At 41.4% G+C, this 20879-nt stretch overlaps 1 protein-coding gene across 1 annotated transcript in view; it reads left to right on the top strand.

Annotated features, from left to right (window-relative positions):
• The window catches only part of LOC144773796 (acetylserotonin O-methyltransferase-like), a 409197-nt gene that overhangs the window by 171664 nt on the left and 216654 nt on the right, over nt 1–20879 (top strand). Inside the window, exons 4-5 of the mRNA XM_078658902.1 lie at nt 4404–4522; nt 8279–8419. Of these exons, the coding sequence (XP_078515028.1) occupies nt 4404–4522; nt 8279–8419 (260 nt within the window). The remainder of the gene's footprint in view (nt 1–4403; nt 4523–8278; nt 8420–20879) is intronic.

Genomic DNA, 20879 nt, shown 5'->3' on the forward strand with positions numbered 1-20879 from the left:
ATTCGCTCTCTACTACTCACTCTCTACTACGCTCTAGTACTCTCTCTCTACTACTCACTCTCTACTACTCTACTTCTCACTCTCTACTACTCTACTACTCTCTACTACTCACTCTCTACTACTCTCTTCTACTCTCTCACTAGTACTCACTCTCTACTACTCACTCTCTACTATTCACTCTCTACTACTCACTCTTTACTACTCTCTACTACTCACTCGCTACTATTCCCTACTACTACTCTCTACTACTCAGTCTCTACTACTCTCCACTACTCACTACTACTCTCTACTACTCTCTACTACACCCCCTCTACTACTCTACTACTCACTCTCTACTAACCTCTACTATTCTGTCTCTCTACTATCACTCTCTACTACTCTCTTTACCACTCTCTACTACTCACTCTCTACTATTCACTCTCTACTACTCACTCTCTACTACTCTCTATGACTCACTCTCCCCTACTCAATCTCTACTACTCGCTCTCTACTACTCACTCTTTACTACTCTCCTGCTCTCTACTACTCTCTCTACTACTCTCTCTCTACTACTCACTCTCTACTACTCTCTACTACTCTACTACTCACTCTCTACTACTCTCTCTCTACTACTTACTCTCTACTACTCACTCTCTACTACTCTCTCTCTACTACTTAGTCTCTACTACTCACTCTCTACTACTCACTCTCTACTACTAGCTCTCTACTACTCTCTACTACTCACTCTCCACTACTCACTCTCTACTACTCGCTCTCTACTACTCTCTACTACTCACTCTCTACTACTCTCTCTACTTCTCACTCTCTACTACTCACTCTACTACTCTCTCTCTACTACTCTCTTCTACTCACTCTCTACTACACACTCTACTACTTGCTCTGTACTACTCTCCACTACTCACTCTACTACTCACTCTCTACTACTCCCTATTACTCACTCTACTACTCACTTTCTACTACTCACTATCTACTACTCCACTACTCTCTACTACTCATTCTCTAATACTCTACTACTCTCTACTACTCTCTCTACTACTCACTCTCTACTACTCTCTACTACTCACTCTCTACTACTCTCTCTCTCTACTACTCTCTACTACTCTCTCTACTACTCACTCTACTACTCATTCTACTACTCACTCTCTACTACTCTCTTCTACTACTCACTCTAATACTCACTCTCTACTACTCACGCTCTACTACTCACTCTACTACTCTCCACTACTCACTCTCTGCTACTCTCTCTACTACTCTCTACTACTCTCTACTACTCTCTACTACTCACTCTCTACTCTCTAATACTCACTCGCTACTCTCTACCTCTCTCTCTACTACTATCTACCTCTACCTTTCTACCTCTACACCTCTACCTCTACACCTCTACCTCTCTACCTCTATCTCTCTACCTCTCTCTACCTCTCTCTACACGCACACATATGCACATATATATATGCATATGCATTTATATATATGTATATACATACATATATAAACATATATATAAAATGCATATCTGTATAAATACAAATATAAATGCATGCATACATATACATATACGCATACAAATGCATGTTATGTACATGAAAGTTTGAAAAACACTAATACAAGCAAAGCTAAAAAGCCACCTAATTACAAACAGAATTGCTTTAACTTAAAGGAGGGCGAAACCTATTGCATTTTCAATGCTTGCTTACTTTGGTACCATCAAGAAGGCATTCAGATGTGTCACACATTTGCCATAAATTCGGAATGTAAGCACTAGCGGTGCTCATTAGATCACTGTAGTAAAGATACTGCTCACCAGGGAAGTCAGCTGATGGTATTCAAAGTGCATGTTTCAGTCTGCATGTCAGAATTTTTTAATGAAATAGAAGAGGATTTGAGAAGTCAAAATGTGCCCTAATTTTTCTTTCTGCAGCACTAATCATAATTTCTGTGGCAAAATGAACCCCCTCATTTTGTTCCTTTGCAAATTAAATGTTTTAGGCGTTACCGCTTTATTCCAATCAAGATGGCTTCAGGTGTGCTGTAATTTTGTCATAAGTAAGACTGTTAGCGTTCTAGTTGTTCTTTAGAACACTCTGGGACATTCTGTCATTGGGCTATATTTGGGCTACATCTGGGTGATATGTGTGCTACATTTGGGCTCTTTTGTCTCTGGTGTCCATCTTGTCATCCAAAGTGCCCAAGAGCTTTAAACTCGCACTCCCAGCAAATGTCACCTTCTGGCATTGAACATGGAAACAGACCTCGGCATGTCAGGAAACTTTTTATTTCATTTGCCTACGCGTTTCGAGGTGGCAGCCTCTTCTTCCTGGGCTCCTGCTGAAAACCGGCTTGTGGAATTTCTTAATTGCTTGCAACTGTACTGCCATCAGTGGGCCACGCTCATCACGCTGATTTTGGTGCATGTAGGGACTTGTGGTCCTTTGAAATGCATTGAAACACCCATAGTGGGCTCCATGTCAGTTTTCAAATTTATGCAGCATTTTAAATGAATTACAACACCTTTAGTGGGCTCCACGATGTCAGGTAAATTGAATTAAATCCACATTTGCTGTTCAAGCAATTAAGAATATTCCACAAGACGGTTTTCAGCAGGAGCCCAGGAAGAAGAGGCTGCCGCCTCGAAACGCGTAGGCAAATGAAATAAAAAGTTTCCTGACATGCCGAGGTCTGTTTCCATGTTCAATGCCAGAAGGTGACATTTGCTGGGAGTGCGAGTTTAAAGCTCTTGGGCACTTTGGACAACAAAATTACTTACGCGGCGCCCTGCCGTGAAACTCGCACCATCTTGTGAACAAAGGAAGCTGCGCCACACTGAACTGTGCACCGGTGCGATCAGCACAGCAAATGCGGATTGAATTCAATTTACCTGACATCGGCAACGGAGGTCACACCAAAATTGATGTACATAAGCAGTTACGCATTGGCGCCTAATGGTGAACGCGTGATTTTAGCACAAAACTCACCATTATGAATTGATTTGTATATAAAACAATACTGTGTATTTAATACTTGTCACAATGACCAATCTAATATGTCTGCTACATGACGAGCGATTGTGTTTTGATTTCTTAACTCCAAGACACTGTTTATGTCACTGTTTGTAAAATAATTGTATAGTACAACTTTATTTAAAAACAAGACACCAATTAATTACTGACACTGAAAAAGGCAAGCATGCCGAAATGCGTTTGTCGATTTAAATTGCAGAAACGAAGCATTAAAAGAATTATTTACAAAAATCCATGGCTCCAGAGTGCGCTCTTTTAGAAGGCGGTTTGTGGGATTGAGGAATCGTTGTGTGGAATAAAATACGTACTCCACCGTACGTTAAGTGAGCACCCGCGGAGTGAGGAGCGATGGCTGGTGGATTGGAGTGTGGCGATATTTATATATATATATATGTACCTTCTACTTCCATTTAAAATGCATATGCCTTTACCATTCATGGCTTTACAACTAAATTCGATGTAAAGGCATGCATGGCAAAGGCATATGCATTGTAAAATCCTGTGGGTATAGATTGTGCGTGGTAATGGTAAATGCGTGTCAACAACTGAATTATAACAGTAGTGCGTGCTAATGGCCACGTTGTAATAGCTGTTTCCCAAGCATCATGTTTAATACCATTTTATCCGAGTCCATCTTTGAATTATTTATTGTATAGTGAGAGGAAGCAGATGTCAACCAGTCTCAATCTGCACCCTCCCTGGGTTTTTTGTAGCTTGTACAGACCCCAGACATCAACTGATGCTCACATATCATAGAATCACTAGCTGTTTCCTGTTGCGGGACATTTGGGGATGCTGTTGGGGAGAACAGCTTTCTTTAGTTCGAGTTCACTTCAAATTTCTGAATGCTTTTTGATATGACACCATTTATTATTAGGAACTGGAAGAACTATTAACAGACCTCCCCAAAATGATTATGGGGCATATTTTACAAGGTGATATCGCAACCAGAACATCACTTTTAGCAACATTCTGATGGCGCTATCCCCTTCTCCTTATTTATAAAGCGGTGTTAAGAACCCTTAACGTGTCTTAATGCCACCTTTTAAATAAGAGCTTTTTTGACACTGCACTGAGCATTTAAATTCTAGGACCACACCTAGTTATGAGATAGTGGTAGTCGTGTAAGTGAAATCCCCATCTCAAAAAATCATACAAGATTGAAGAGAAACTGAACCTCATCAACTTTGCACAATCTTGACAAATAACCATGTTAATGTGAACCATTGTCTACCTTCATTAAATGTGGGCTACATAAGCAAACCATGGTTGGATTTAAAAAGAAACATCTCAATCTTTTACTCTGTATGCAAACTTGACAGTTGGTCTTACCTTTGAAGTTAGGTACACTTGAAAATGCAAATTTACATATTTTTGTCATATCAGGGAAGAGGATGACGTATTAAAGTTTATGCAGTACATGGATTCCATATGCAGAATAAGTGGCAGAGATGTAATATCAGCCTTCAATCTTTCGCCTTTCTCAAAGGTGTGTGACCTAGGCGGTAAGTAATATTCACATGAAGATGAACCTGCTAATGTGTTTGCAACTAAAAATACTATCCAATTAAACAAATAAAACATTTGGGGGCATATTTAAATGGAGATTGCACCACTGGAACGACCATTTTTTGACATTCCGGTGGTGGAATGCCCTGCTCCATTTTACATAGTGGTGTTAAGTCATGTTTTGTGGCTTAATGCCGCTTTGTAAATATGGTATCCTTTTATGCAGGTATCTTTGTGAAAGGGGCCTGCAATTGGTGTTGCTGTGGGTGTTCCTCCACAACATCTATTGTGTTTTGGTGGTGTCCCAGATTTATAAGGAGGTGTAAATCATAGGCGTTAAAATGGTGCACCAAGGAGAAATACTTTTATTTCTCCTCTTTTTTACTTTGTGTATGTGTGCTGGCATTTATGATTGTTTATATTTAGGAAGGTGGCCCTTCCTGCACATAAACAACCAATAAATAATGGCGATTTGCTACTAAAAATATGCTTGGTGAGCCAGAGCTTCTACCGTGAAGTTAAAGTAGGAGTGCTTCTCTTTTTCATCATAAGCAGACAGTTATGAAACCACGGTCAACGCCCTTTTTGACTTACATATACTTTCTGAAATGTATTCCTGGAATACCGTGATCAATAGGTAGGGCCATTCATCATTCATTGTTTGGTTTGCTTGAGATCCTTTCAATTGCAACCAAGGTGTGCCCTGCTGTTTCAAGTGTGCCTGTAGGGATTCCATTGCATACTTTCTCCTCATTCACCTAAGCTTCACTAATTTTTCAACTTTGGTCTTTGTCTCTGCTTTTCAACTGACAGTCATTTTTTAATTCTCAATCCAATATACCCTGCATTCCCTTCCTTACACTTCTCCTTTCCCCTTTCCCATCTACACTTCCCTTCCATGCTGGAGCTTATTTTCCTCCTGCAACTGCTGAACTAACAGTCTGAACCCCTTCTCTAATGTCATCTTAAACTCATTCCCCTCAAAGCGTCCTTCATTCTGCTATCCTCTGTAGCTCTAGCATTAGGCATTGAATGCCTTTCTACTCTGCCTATTTCTCCTCACGCCTGACCTTAAATACCAGCTTCTTCTACCCACAGAACTCCTATTGACTTCCCCAGGCTTATTGTCCTTATCTTCTGCCAGACACTTTAGCCCTGATTACAAGTATCTTCATTGCTCATGCAAAAATACTGGGAGCATTGTTTCTGCACCAGGCATTACAGTGCCTTTGCAGCAAAATGCAGAAGACATGTTTACATTGAAATGCATTATCAATAACTGACTCAGGTTCATATAAACAATCTCCTGGGCCTGCATTTCATCAACTCGAAAGCTTTGTGAGCAGAACCACTTTTGTTGATAATCTGACAAGACCACCTTAAGGAGGCAGCCATCTTGTTCATTCTGTATTGCCACAGATTGATCCAAAACACATCCTTGTCAATTTGTTGGCCCTGAACGATAGTGATGCCAGATGTTTAAGATGGTGATCACAATACAGTTAATCGAGAACAAATAAGGCTGGTGGGCCAGATTTGAAAAGAGGGGGAAAGTATGGAAGTCTTTGGAGAGATGTAGCTTTTGTGGCAGATGAAAATCATTGAATAGAAGGTGACACCTGCCAAATGAGAGCGAGTCGACAGGTATGAACACAACCTATTGTCATCCACCCTTTACACTTTCTGCCCTTGCCTTCTGACTGCTTAAAAGAAACTCCTGGTCCAGCGCTTGACAACGGAAATCTCTTTGTGCCTGATGTAGGTAATAGGGAAATACTGATTCCTAAATACCGAATTTTACAGATTCGGTATTTAGAAATCGGTATATCAGATCTAGGTAAGAATTCGGTAAAAAATACTGAATTCTTAATATTCGTTATTACCGAATCGGTAATTGAGATTCGGTAATACCGAATACCTACCCATTCATTCCTATGGGCGTGGAGGCCCATAAAAATGAATGTGAAGAGATACGGTATTATCGATTTTTTTATTACCGAATCGGTAATACCGGGAGGTATTTCAAGGGTGCTAGGTTGCACCCCTGAAATGTGCATGTGTGCACATGTGGCACATATGCATGCCCTAGGGGCATGGATGTGTGCCACATGGCACATTTCAAAAAGCAAAAAAGTGCTTTGGGAAAGGAAATCGCTACTTACCACCAACTTGAAGTTGGTGGTAAATAGCGATTCGTTAAGGCAGAGGTGCACTGTTTTAAGTGCTACCTACATTGCATTTAAGGAATCAGTATTACTGATTCCTTAAATGCAAGGCCAATCAGGAATCGGTATTAAGGAATCGGTATTTACCGATTCCTTATTACGATTCCTTCCCTACATCTGACATGGCTAAATACCGGTCGGTAACTGTGAAATTTAACGAATTTCACCGTTACCAACCGGTATTTGCCCACCTACATCTGGTCCTATGTTCCAAAAGGGAACCAGCCTTGACAAGGGAGGTGGTCAAATAGGAGTCCAGACATATGATTCACCTATACTGGTGAACACCAACTCCCTGATTTTCCTCTTTTGATGGTCCCTTCCAATTTGCAAAGAGGGTGATCCAGCCCTTTCATACACCTGCCTTGTGGCGAATCAGAATGTGCAAAGTAACTCTAGTACACTATGACAAAGCCTTTGGGGGAAACAGTCAGACCAACTCAGCCTCAACCACGTGTGTTCTGACCTTGCAAGAGTAACCATGCTTGCTTTAACCACGCATATGTCTCAACTGCGCATATGCTTGGTTAAGGCATATGCACTGACTAGTTGCTGGCTGGCTGGTGGAAGCAGGAAGAGGAAGGTTTGGGAGAGGATGCAATGTGGTGACACAAGTGGGGTTTTGGGGGGGTGGGGTAGTTTGTAGGGCTGGGTGGTCTGGAGGTTTAGGGCTCAGTGCAGGGGACATTAAAGGGAAGTTTTCAGGCCAAAGGAGCAGTTGGGCTGGGGCAGGGGGAGGTGGGGGTGGTTTAGTCGTGTGGGCAGGCTTTTGTGCTCAGAGAGGGGGCTGGGTTGGAGTTAGGAGGCTGAATTTAGGACTCAGGGCAGGGGACAGGAAAGGGGCAGTTTTCAAGTCAAGGGGGCAGTTGAACTAAAGCAGGAGGGAGGTGGGGGAGGTTTTAGGGGGTGGGGCTAGTTTTAGGGCTAAGGGAGGGGAGCTAAGGTCAGAGTAGTTTTTGGAGCTATGGGGTCGCGTTTTAAGGATCAGGATAGGAGATCGGGTAGTTTATAGGTTTGGGGCCGGTACAATAGACTGCAGGAGGGCCGAATTTTAGGGCTCAGGGCAGAGGGGCATTTGTGTGATCTTTACCAAACAAGTCCTTTTACCAACCATGTATTGAGAATAACACTGTGTGGTAAAGACACTGTCATGGTTAAGACCACATGGTACAGGCATGCGTTGTTAAGTCGTGCACTGTTCCATTACACAACCCTTTTGTGCTGCAGAAATATAATATGTCAACAAAGAGATTATAACTATTCATCATCGGTTGTTGGGTTATTTTACACTTCCAATGTATTTCTAGCTGTAAGTATAGAAAGTAAAGCTGATAAACATTAGTATCCGTCAATCAGCTGGTGCCCATTTCTAGGAGCTATTGCCTTGGCACTGGAAACCTGTATTTTGCTCATGTTTTGGTAAATAAAGCATGTTTTTCTTTTTTTCCATCAGACAATAGGAACGTCCTAATAGCCTATATAAGTTGTTTGCTGACTTTTTGTCCCTGTTATGTTTTTCTTTATAAGGCTGCTCAGGAGCACTAGCGAAGCAGTTTATTGAGATTCATCCAAATTCTACAGTCACAATTTTTGACTTGCCTAAAGTAGTGCAAAGAGCAAAGAAGCACTTCATATCCCCAAAAGAACATAGGATCCAGTTCCAAGAAGGTAGGTTGGTTGCATGCTAATGTAGAAAACAAAACAAACGTAGTGTTTGTTTCACAACAAAATCAAATTTCACCATTGACTCAAAATCACTGAAATCGAAAGTCTACTCTTAATCACTGTGACCTCTGCTAACTAAGATTTATTATCTGAAAGTTAGAAATAACCCACTTGGAGTTATTGGTATTGGTTTAATATGCTTGCATGAATCAGATCGTGAACTGTTCTGAAAGAATTTACTCTACACTGATACTTCTAAAGACGTCATTTTTTTTTTGTCATTGTGACGTTTCTATCACTTTGGAAGGGCGATTTTCAAAAATGTAATGAGACTATATGTTAACAACATTGACAAAGTATAACAACCAAACGCAACCATGTCCAGCAGAAGTCCATGGTGGAAAGAAAGAGAGAAGTCCTATAGTGGCCAGAAAATAAATAGCTGCAAAACCACTGGGAGAACTTACATTGTGCAGGATTAAATTTATCATATAGAAATGTTGTGTAATAAAAAAGAGTGCATACAAAAGTTATAGGAATACAAAATATAATGGGCCTGGTCTGACCAAGTAAAGGCTAAATAACCAAAAATCCTGAAGTTGGTGCCCTCATACAGAGCATAGGCTTTCAAATCAGCAAGATGGATTTACAAAATACTTAGGGGCATATTTATGAGAGCATTGCGTCACGTTTGCACCACGCAAAGTGGTGTATGCATGACAGAAGGCTCTCAGTCAAATGTATAAAGCCACACGAAGCCACAATGCGTGGTTTGGAGCGGCCTCATAAATCTTGAGTAAGACAACCCAGCCTAAATCACTGTGCCGCCCTACTCTGTTCAAAGGAGGCATTCCTTGGGCATTGCGATGGGTCCTTCCATGCAACTCTAATGGTTTTTGACGCATTTCCAGATTTACAAGTACTTGTAAACCTGGGGATGTGTCAAAATCTTATGCCTCCCCAGGGCTTGCGTAACAATGAGAAATATCTCCATTTCCCCTTATTTCTTCCTCTTTCTATGTGTGCTACAGTACACATAAAAGGAGGAAAGTGCCTTTATGGATTGTTTTTTGTGCAGGAAGTTACCCCTTCCTGCACAAAACTATCCTTCATTCCTGCCTTTTCACTTTGACGTAGACCAGTGCAGCAAGGTGACTTGCTGCGCTTACCTATGCCAAATCCCCATAAATGAGGGTCTAGCTCTCATTTATAGGGATTTAGAGTAGGGCAGTGCAGAAAATCACCTTGCTGCACTTCCCTACATCAATGTGAAAGGGCAGGAATGGACCGTATTTATCCTGTCCTTTCACCCGATGCTGGTGCAGTATCGTCAGCATAGTGCCAACGCAGGGTGCCTGTATTGTCAGCGGGATTGTTTTTGTGCAGAAAGGGGCACCCTTTTGCACAACAATCAATCCATAGAGGTGCAGTCCTCCTTCTATGCATGCTGCAGAATGCATCACTCATAGAATGAGGAAAAAAGAAGAGAAATAGGGATATTATCCCTGTTTCACCTCCTCTGGGGAAGTGTACGATTATTTTTTTTTTTTAAATATCTTTATTGAATTTTTTTAGTTACAGAACCCTCCCCCCCAAGTCAGACAGGTTCAACAGAGAATACTTCACATATAAACACAGATAAATTAGGAAATTAGAATTCGTAAATCATACATTACTATCTAAATAAGTCAATCAAACAACCAAAACGATTTATAATCATAACAAATTAAATTTTTACAGTTTTTCAATCGCGCTAAGTATAGCTTTATATTACAAGGAATTACCTTGGAGTTGGGACCACTCAATTAAGGGATTCCAGATTTTCAATCCCCTGGCCCTCCGTCTTCTACCTTTTCTTTTATATATAGCCATTTCCAAGTTAAATATAGCTAACAGTCTAGAGAACCACTGTTGAAAAGATGGTGAGTTAGGGTCCAGCCAGGCGGAGGCGATACAGATTCTTAAGACTGCCATGGCAATAAATATTAGTTCATGTCCAGGGGATGGTTCTGCAAGATTAGTTGCCCCAAGCAAAATCATTTCATTAGAGAGGACTATTTTGGTTTTTAGAACATTAGTTAAAAACTGTCCAATGCTCAGTTTTAAGGCGGATAGGTTTGCGCAGGAGGAAAATATGTGTATGCAATCTGCATTAGGTAGCGTACATCTAAAACAGCATGTACCCCTCCCACTTCCCCATTTAGCAATTCTATCTGGGGTATAATACATAAAAAAGCAAGTCTTATAAAACTGTGCTTGCAGTTTGGTTGACATTAGTATAGTTTGGGATAGTTCATAGGCATAATTGAATTCTTCCATAGTGATTGCCAATTTTGCCTGCCACTTCTGTGCTGTTTTCTCAAGATTGTCCGGAAATAGAGATAACAAGAGAGAATATATCTCACCAATTGTAAATTCCTTGTTTTTTTCAGAATTTCTGCTATCGGAACTTTGTCAAAGGAGGTATTTTCCCTAATCCTTCGTGTTAAAAAATCTCTGATTTGCAGATATTTAAAAAAATCCCTCCACTCCAATTGATATATTTCCCTCAAGGTTTCAAAAGAGTGTAACCCTTCATTTGAAAAAAGACATCCAAGATGTGTAATTCCTGCTGTAGTCCATCGATCAATACATGGTCCTCTGAAAATTTCAGGGAGAGCCGGATTGTTGCCTAGCGGGGAGTAGAGCGAGAATCATCCTATGCCCAGTAATTTCCTCACAGCCTTCCACGCTTTGAACCCCGCTAGTAAGGTCTTTAGGCGGACCTTTTTGTGGTAGCTATCATAGAGAAATCGCCATAAATAGCCTTTACTCTTATTGCCTAGTATCAGCTGATGAATTGATGGTTGGTCATCCCCTGCGACTGTCTCATTGTTATCTAATAGCAAAAAGAGTTTGTGATTATATGAAAGCATACATGCCCAATAATATAGCTTAAGGTTAGGGAGGGCCAAACCTCATTTTTCTTTAGGAAGAGTCAAAAGCTTATAGGTTTTTCGGGGTAGTGAATAGGACCAAATAAAACTAGAGAAAGTACGCTCCATCAGTTTGAACCAATATTCGGAGATTTCCAAATTAATTGCTCTGAACATGTAGAGCAGTTTAGGAAAGTAAACCATTTTTAATGCATTTACCCGGCCAATCAAGGACAAGTGTAGATTATTCAAACAACGGAGATCTTTCTGCATTTTATCTAGCAGGGGGTTCAGATTTAGTTCGACCACCTTATCGAGTTTGGAAGAGATACATACCCCTAGGTAGGTCGCTTTTGTTGTCACACAGGGATCTACCATGGTGCATTTATCGTTTAGGACCACTTGGGTTTTACTCTGGTTGAGTGCGTAGCCGGCCACGTTACCAAAGTTATTGGCCTCATTTTCAATCATAGGTAAGGCCAATGCCCGATCTGGTGTTACTATGGCGATATCGTCGGCATAGGCAAGAGTTTTAGTCATATAGCCTTGGGACAGTATAGGAGTAATACCAGCATTAGATTCCAAACTGCGAATAAAGGGATCAATGTAGATAGCAAACAACAATGGGGAAGTGTACGATTTTGATGCATTCCCAGTCCTTGTAAATCTGGAAATGTGTCAAAAAACATGGAGGTTGCGTGGGAACACCCCCCACAAGGCCCATGGAATGCCTCCCTTGCACAGGGTAAGGTGACACAGCCATTTGCGCTGCATTGCCTTACTCAAGATTTATGATGCCACTCAAAACCACAGTATGTGCCTTTGTGTGGCTTCATGAATCTTACTCAGAGCCTTGCTTCACCATGTACCACTTTGCGTGGTGCAAACTGAACACAAGGCTCTCATAATATGCCCTTTACTATGTGAAAATTCACTTGCCAATAGTCTTTATTTGAAGTAAAACCTCTTTTGTTGTGCACAAAAGACGATTTTCTTCTTTAAAAAAATACTTACACATTATATTATGCTATTATGATGTAGATTGATATTGTAGTAAATCTACTCCTAGAAATGGGGAGTGGACATGCTGGGGCTCGAATGTCCTTGAATGTTTGTTCTGACTCACAGACATGTGAGTTTGTCAGTATTCTTACATTTTTACTTGGCCCATTCCAGACAGGAAATAGTGCAGACATATTAAGCAATTTGAACCCTGGCTATTTGTTTTTCAAAAATGCAGAAGTTCCAAAAGTTTGAAGCAATCAGGTACAAAATCCTGCAAAAATCCAGAGATAATACCAATCTCTGTGAACAAAAAAGGAAATGCTGACAATCATACTGTATGGTATTTCTACTGATTACTAAATAGTGGCTGTTGTTTGCAAGCTTGCTACAAAGAAATGCAAAAGATGGTCCTAACCTATTCATATCCTTAGAGTTAGAAACATAACAACTAAAAATCACATGGATAGTGACACTGGAGAACGGGAAAACCGATGAGCTCCTCTCCAGGCACATAGGGCCATATGGATGGCTGCAAAATATGATCGCAAACCGCACCCTGACTTTCTAAGATCATTTTTCATTTTAGATGTGGCCTATGTATTGATAGGTTGCATTGCAATATATCCTGTCGTAGAATGACATCCATAGTGAATATTAACTAGGCAGGTCACTATTTGAGACCATTTGTGATTGGCTACGAACATAGGGGTGGTGGCCTTCAAAGACCAGCTGACCTCCATCACTGAGTTTGCATTCCTAAATGGGATACTTTTTTGTTTGTTAAAGCAGCCTATGTTCCTCAAAGGAACAAGTGAAGCCTAAAATAATCATGTTTGCCGAGAGGGTAGACAGTGGTCATTTGAGTGCTACCTGTCTCCCCCCCCCTCCCAAGGTAAACTGAAATGTTTCCCTAAGGTTAGGCTTTCTAACAGGGAGCGCCTTTTTTTAATAAATCTGTTGGCACCTCCTTTGAGGACTTGGAAACTTTTCAGTGGTGTGCAATTGCATTATACACAGCATTACAAGTTATAATAAGCAGTAGATGAAATTTTAACATGATTTCCTTTTTTCTTTTTCAAAGGGAAGGTTTTCCTCAGAATTTTCTTACTATCTTTTTTTAACCTTTCTTTATTGTTTTAGCTGCAAAACATCAAAATACAACACACGGTGCAAGCTATGTCAAAAAGTCGCCATTGGTCTGTCAGGTCCAAACAGGCATCTCTAGTGGCATGCTCAACATACGCTCGCCAGAACCAACTTCACCCAGGGCACATCTACCTTACGGCCCCTACTTTGGTGTATCTGGCATTGTATAGTATATTAATCCCTTCTTCCGACGAGCTTGAGAAGACTATCTTCAGTTATACAGCCCCCCTAAAGAATGCCCACTTAAAAGGTGGGTAATGTAGTGATAGGGTGGATTGAGGTAAGGTATGATTGGGTTGGTCCAAATACTCTGCAGGGACGACAGGGGGAAAAAGATCCTGCCCACCTCCTGTTTATGGGCTCACTGTCTGTGTTTGGCTGTCCTGTCAGTTGGGGAACCCTGGTAGGAAACCTATAGTGATGGTGCCTATCCAATATGTGAAGAGAAAGACTCTGCACCGGTATTTGGCCAAAAGGTCCATTCAAAATGTGACCCTGTGGGGGAGCACTACGTTTGAGTGTAGGAAGTACATTCTTCAAGGGAGCGATGAGCAATATACAGAGGGACATGTAGGTCAGTTTATGACAGATTTTTATTTCCAAAACAATAGTATTCAGGTGCTCACACAATAAGTGACAATAAGCGTAACGTGAAAAGTGATGGTGATATTAATATAAATACATTGCATTGGCAACAATAATGGAAGCTCCTTGAAAAATGTTTACAGAGTGAGAGGAGTTCATGTTGTAAGGGGTCAACGGCGTTTCGATCTCAATTATTCAAGATCATCTTCAGGACATATAAGTGAGCAAGCTGAATTTGGGTGTTTATGTGGTATAATTCAGCATCAAAGGAAGCGCCTATGGAACCCAGCAGTAGTCTTCACACTAGTGTGTGATAGCGATATGGAAGCTGAGATAATTCCCCAGTTTCTTGAGGAACAGCTGAGTTGTTCAGGTGGGTAGCTCAGAGCTGATTAATTATTTATAGAAGAACCCAGGTCACTAAAGGAAAGCCAAGGGACAGAGAGCAGAGCATGTCCTGCTGCTACGGCTGCCTGCGCTGAATGTGCAGGTAGCCGTTCCTATTCTCAAACATAGTATCCCCCACAGGGTCACTTTTTCAATGGACCTTTTGGCCAAACCAGAACCATTGTTTTTCTAAAAAGCCTACTACCCCAGGTTCACATATTGGGGTACCCTTGTTTTTCTCTATCACTCCGCACCGGTATTAGCACCTCCATTTGGCAGCAATGCTTGTAGAAAGTGTCCCCAGCCACAATCAAATTTCTCTAGCTGGTCTTTAAGCCTTTATATGACCATCTTGTAGGAGGCTAATTTGAACATAATAATCCACATTTGTAAAGCGCACAATCACCCGTTAGGGTCTCTAGGCGCTGGGGGCCGTCGGGAAGATTAAGCAAGCTATTGCCCAGAGTCACATGGTGCTGGGCTAACCTGCCGCCGGAGCCGGGGATCGAACCGTGATCCCCAGATTCCAGCGTCAGTCGCCCTGGCCGCGGCGCCACACCTCTTCCACAACAACATCTCTTAGAACCAGGCTTGCATATAGACCTATGTGGAGACATCCTGAGCCAGAGTATACAAAGCTTGGCTGTGGCCACGGTGATAGTAAACCACCTCATCATGTTTTGCGCAATGTCCGTAAGATCGTCCTTTTCATGAAAAAGGGCAATCCCAAGCTTACGTGGTCCCTGAGGTTCTAGGACAAATGTCATGTGCCCCTAGACTTCTCAATGCTAAGCATTCCCAGAGAATGTGTCCTCTATCGTAATTCGGTTAATTGCATCTCCAGCATTTCACCCTCTCTTATTGTGCAATCATTTAGGAGTCCGGCACCATCTAAGAAGTATTATGAAGGGCCTGAATTTAAGGCGCGCTTCCTTCCGGGCCTTGTTACCAGTGGCCATAAAAGTCAGTCAAGTCATCGCCCTGGAGGTCAAGGTACAGGAAATCAGTCCACCAGTCCTTAAGTATAGTGATGTGGGGCTAGAAAAGATCTTATTGGTGATTATGTTGTGAAAGTCTGATACTTGACCTGTATAGGTGTCCCACTTGGAGGAGGAAGCAGCAAGATAAGGTCTTGGGCATTGGCGGGGTTAGTGAACATAGGCAGTGTTGTAGTCTTTGAAAGACCCAATAGTAGCCCCTCCAGTGGTAGAAGTCTTCCTCAGATTCCACAATGGTCTTCACTCTGTCAGGTTAGTGAAATTGGTTGATCTTGCGTATATCTCTGCATTAGACCCGTCCGCCTTAGCTTTGTCTACCCTCCAATTTCTTTCCTACTTACATATAATTTTTAGTACAACAAATGAACCTACAGCTAACTCTACGCTGAGCACATCAATCATATAGTCCCATATTTAATAGAGTCCTATGCCAGCCAACCACAGGACTTGCTGCAGCTCGGTCCCACTGGACACCCAGAAACGAAATTCAATGCAAAGGTGGAGGCAGCACCAGGGAAGAAGTCACAAACTGGTCACTTTGTTTCAAAAAGTTCTTTATTATTCTTCATAAAAACAACAGACAACAGCCAACGCATTTCGTTCCTGTAAAAGGAACTTCCTCAGGGCAAAAAGTATACATGTAGACTTGTAGGTTGGACACAGAATATTGGCCTTGGACATGATAATCCCAATCCTATTTTCATTCACAAGTACCACGATCTCTATCGTAACTGTACATAGGCACAGTTAAACAAGAAGAATATCTCTTGCACACGCTGAATCTTCCGGCTCAAAAGAACACAGCCTAAATCAAATAGTCGTAATATCGAAAAGCAGAAGTCCGTGGACGATATTGTAGTGAGGGAACTACATTTCGGCAGTCCCACAGTTTGTAGAACAGCTCCAAGTCAAGGCCAGAAGTCAATTGCGGCGGAACAGGTGACACTACAGGAGTTCACACCATACAGAAAATCTTAACTGTGGGTCCTTAAATTAATATCCAAAGGAGATCATGATACATCTTAGACAATGGAATCCTCCTGTCTTCAAGCGCAGAGTCACGAGGCCACTGTCCAGGGTTTCTGAGTCCTGCAATGGACTGTGGTGTGAACTCCTGTAGCGTCACCTGTTCCTTCTGTCGATCATTGCCTATCAAACTCGCCGCAATTGACTTCTGGCCTTGACTTGGTGCTGTTCTACAAACTGTGGGACTGCCGAAATTTAGTGTGTCACACCTATACATTTGTAATGATAAACCCTCTTTAAAGGTAAGGTCGTGGTTTTTTATTACAATTTTGATTCGATTTTTAGAAAATTGGCATTTTCCTGTCATTAGCCCTTTATGCCTGCAAGCTGTCTTTGGTCACATCACTGGGTGTAACTGACAGTTAGACTTTGTGAATTCCTCCCAGACAGTCACACAACAGAGGGATTAGGTCTGCCTCAATAGGTCATTTGTTAGAAGGATGGGAGGGAGGGGCTGATAACAGCCCCACATACACCTACATAGCCTGTGCTCTGCCCTTCCCACAATGGGCCTAATTGCCCTGTATTGTCACTGCAGCCAGCTTTGAGTCAGTGCAGGAGAGTCAGATAATTCCATCCACTGAAAAGAACATTTGCAGAAGCGTCTTCCACCTTCCAAAAGACAGGTACCAAGACATAAAAATAAGACCTTAAGACCTGCTCTTCCATTGACTACTGAAAAAGGCAGTTGGTCACCATCAATGGGCAGAGGATGGAGGCTCTGAGGAACACAGGAGTCAGTATGACTACTGGAAGGTGTCATCTGGTGTCCTCAGAGCAGTTGGTTCTCAATACATTCCATCAGGTTGTAGTAGCAGACAACCAGGAGAGCTAGTACCCGGTGGCTCTGGTACCCTTTGAGTGGGTTGGGGTGTTTCAGGTCTTCTGAAAATCGCTGTGAGGGCTGCTATTCCTGTGTAATCTCTATTAGTCATCTTAGTTTTCCATGTTAGGAGTTTCCCTGTATTCTTGCTGTACTCAAAGTGGACTAACTTGCTCACCTCCCGTATCTTATATCTCCTTAGGTAACACACTTCTGCAGTTCTTTGACTGGTACTGATCCCATAATTGCCTTTCTAAGATGACCACCTCTTGTTCTAAATTTTTCATTATCTTCCTGCATTCTTTATTATTCTGAGCAGATATGCTAATTAAGACTCCCTTCATAAAGCCCTTAAAAGCATCCCAGACTGTGTTTAAAGGTGCTGAGTCAATGTTTATTTCTAAAAAACTAGCAGCCTCTGATTTCAGTCTGTCTATAAAATCTTGGTCTGCTCAAAGTGTATGATCTAGGGCTCACCTCTCAGAAGTGTGCCCTCTCTCAATTTTTATTTCCAGGATGACTGATGTATGGTAAAACAGGTGTACAGCTAAGTTTTTTACATTGAAGAAGTCTTCCCTCTTTACCTGGTCTATCATGAAATAGTCTATTCTTGATAAATGTCTGTATTTATTATTGTAGTAGATGTATCATTGCTCTATTGCAGCCCCTAATCTCCAGATATCGCAAAATTCCATCAGTCTCAACATTCATCTAATGTAAATTTACATTTTGGAAGATAAATTAGAACTATTATTAACAGACTTATCAAGAGTATTATCCATCATGGAATGGAAGTCTCCTGTCATTACTATTGGGGAGCGAACTTCTGCTAGCTTTGAGCATAAGCAATTGAGAGGTTCCACGTCCTCCATGTTTGGACAATAGTACTCCACTAGAGTACTATTGCTGTCAGCTATCCTCAGATTTGCAAATATCCATATGCCCTTCTTGTCTGTCTTTCACTCCTTAACCCCTTCCATGCTCATGACGAGCCTAGCTCGTCATGCAGTACACTGGTCGTGTGCTTATGACGAGCTGAGCTCGTCATGAACAATGGTAAATCTGGGAATGCAGCACAGGTGGAAAATCTCCTGTAGCATTGAAGGTGTTAATAGAGATCCCTGCTTGCTTTTTTGTCAGAATAGCTACTCCTTTGGTGTGACAGGATTGGTCTGAGCATATTACCTGCTGGACTCACATCTGTGTACGAAACCCCTCCAGGCACTTCCTCCTGGTCAAGTGATTTTCTTGCATGATCTGGTTTGGTGAGTCTCTCGGGAAACAACCTTTACAATGCAACTTTTACAACGCACTACCATAAGAACACAGTCATTACAACACAACATCCCTTACAACGCATGCCATTACAACGCAACCATTACCACACATGACACTACAACGCATACAATTACAACTCATGGCATTACAACGCAGTCATTACAATGCATACCATTACAACCCATACCATTACAACGCATAGTACCCTTACACTATCCAACACTTACCCTACTGTTGCACCCCTGGAGTTAGAATAGTAATTTATACCCCTACACTATCCAACACATACCCTACTGTTGCACCCCATGGAGTTAGAATAGTAATTTTTACCCCTACACTATCCAATACTTACCATACATGCAATGTAATGGTATGTGTTGTAATGGTATGCGTTGTAAAGGTAGTATGCGTTGTAATGGAATGCGTTGTAAAGGTAGTTTTCAGAAAATTTGTTGTAATGGCATGCGTTGTAAAGGATGTTGCGTTGTAAAAAATGTGTTGTAAAGGTATGCGTTGTAAAAGTATGCGTTGTAACGTCATACATCCGAATCCCTCAGGTACTAAAATATTCTTGCTCACCTTTTCTTTATATGAAGCCCATTTATGTTCCAGGATACAATTCGCCTTGTATTTGTCTCTCCCACCATTTTACAACTTATCTTTAGAGTTGATGCCATTAGCACAAGTGGCCTAGAGATCAATCAACTCTGGTGTGTGCTTCTGAGGACAATTGTTTATTTTGTTTCTCCCTCAACGTTCCTCATCAAGTGCCCCCCCGAAGCCCCCATCCCTTCCCAGAGAACCCTCTCATAATTCCTAATTGCTACAATAGCACCAGGAAGCGAAGGTATAATGACAAAAGAAAGATAAAATAATACAATGACAAGCCCTAAAAATCAAAGCTAAAGGCAGAGAACAGAGCCCCACCCAACCCTTCCCTCGCCATCTTTCCTAATTTGATTATACAAGCATAAATTCTATATTGGGAGTAAAGCGAGAAAGGAATAGGTAAAGTTCGAATCTGGGAACCTCTATCTCAAGAGGGGTTGGCCTTTCTTATCTGCTCTAACAGCGCATCTGCCTTCTTGTGATCCCTAAAATTGTGCTTTTAAAAAACATTTTTTACCCTAATTGTGCACAGGAATTTCAGCCGTGCTGTGGCTTTTAGCTTCTTGAATTCTTTTATTATTATCCCCAACTCCCACTGTCTATTCAGGGTGGTGTTTGAGATGTCTGACCTAATCTCAAAAGAGAAGCTGCTTCCCTTCAGGGAGTTAATTTCCAATGCTTTTTTTCAGAATGTGTTCTTTGATTGAATATGTGAAGAAGTTTCCCAGAATTTTGTGGGGTTTACCCTTAATTGGGTGTTGATTAAATGGCTCTTGGTGGACTCTTTCTGTGTACTTGGACAGCTGTTCTCCCGTCTCCACCCATAGCCCACCTGACTTTAACAGAGCCACAACGAAGGCCTTGATCTAATTTCCCTTGCAACCCTCTGGCATATTTAGGATTCTTCTATTAGTCCTTCTAGGATTGTTCTACAGTGATTCCAATTTGTCTTGGCATTCTCTCTCTTTTTTTCAAAACATTGATTAATTACCTTATCCGAGGCAATGATGACCTTTAGCTCCGACACTGTCTCTTCGAGTGCCTGAGTACTAAGTGTCAGGGAGTCCAGTTTATTGCCAAACCTTCACATACACCCTGTATCTCCCTTTCAACTGCTTAAGAGGTAGAGAACCATTTCTGACCTCCTCTGAGTGGGACTGCAGTATACATCCAAAACGTTAATAGGGGATAGGATGGCATTTAAGGGCAATTGGATTGTAGCTCCACCTGTATCCAGAATATCCAGTATATTATATAAGTGTATATATATATATATATATATATTTTTTTTTTCTTTTTTGACACAAAGAATGCGGCACAACAAAGTTCCAAGTTACTTTCATGAAGGTTTATTGCTCCAGCTCAGACCAACGCGTTTCAGCCTAGGAACAGGCTTTGCTCACGGTAAGTGAGCATTCAACTATGTTTACTATTTATCCCACTTCGCTGTTATGTTGCATTATGGGATTTGTGGTTCATTTGATAAAAGGAATTATTTTTACATGAGTTAGACATTAGCAATTTAAGCACTTAATTATCAACATTAGGTACTTCGACATTGTGTTAGTCATACATATTCTATCGTGACATTTTGTAACACATTGTAAGTCACAGTTAAGAATAAATTGTTGCAATTTTGGTATAGTACCATAGTCAACAGAATTTCGTTCCCTGATTTGAACACTTTACTC

Source organism: Lissotriton helveticus, chromosome 8 (genome assembly GCF_964261635.1).
Source record: "Lissotriton helveticus chromosome 8, aLisHel1.1, whole genome shotgun sequence".
NCBI classification, from domain to species: Eukaryota; Metazoa; Chordata; class Amphibia; order Caudata; family Salamandridae; genus Lissotriton; species Lissotriton helveticus.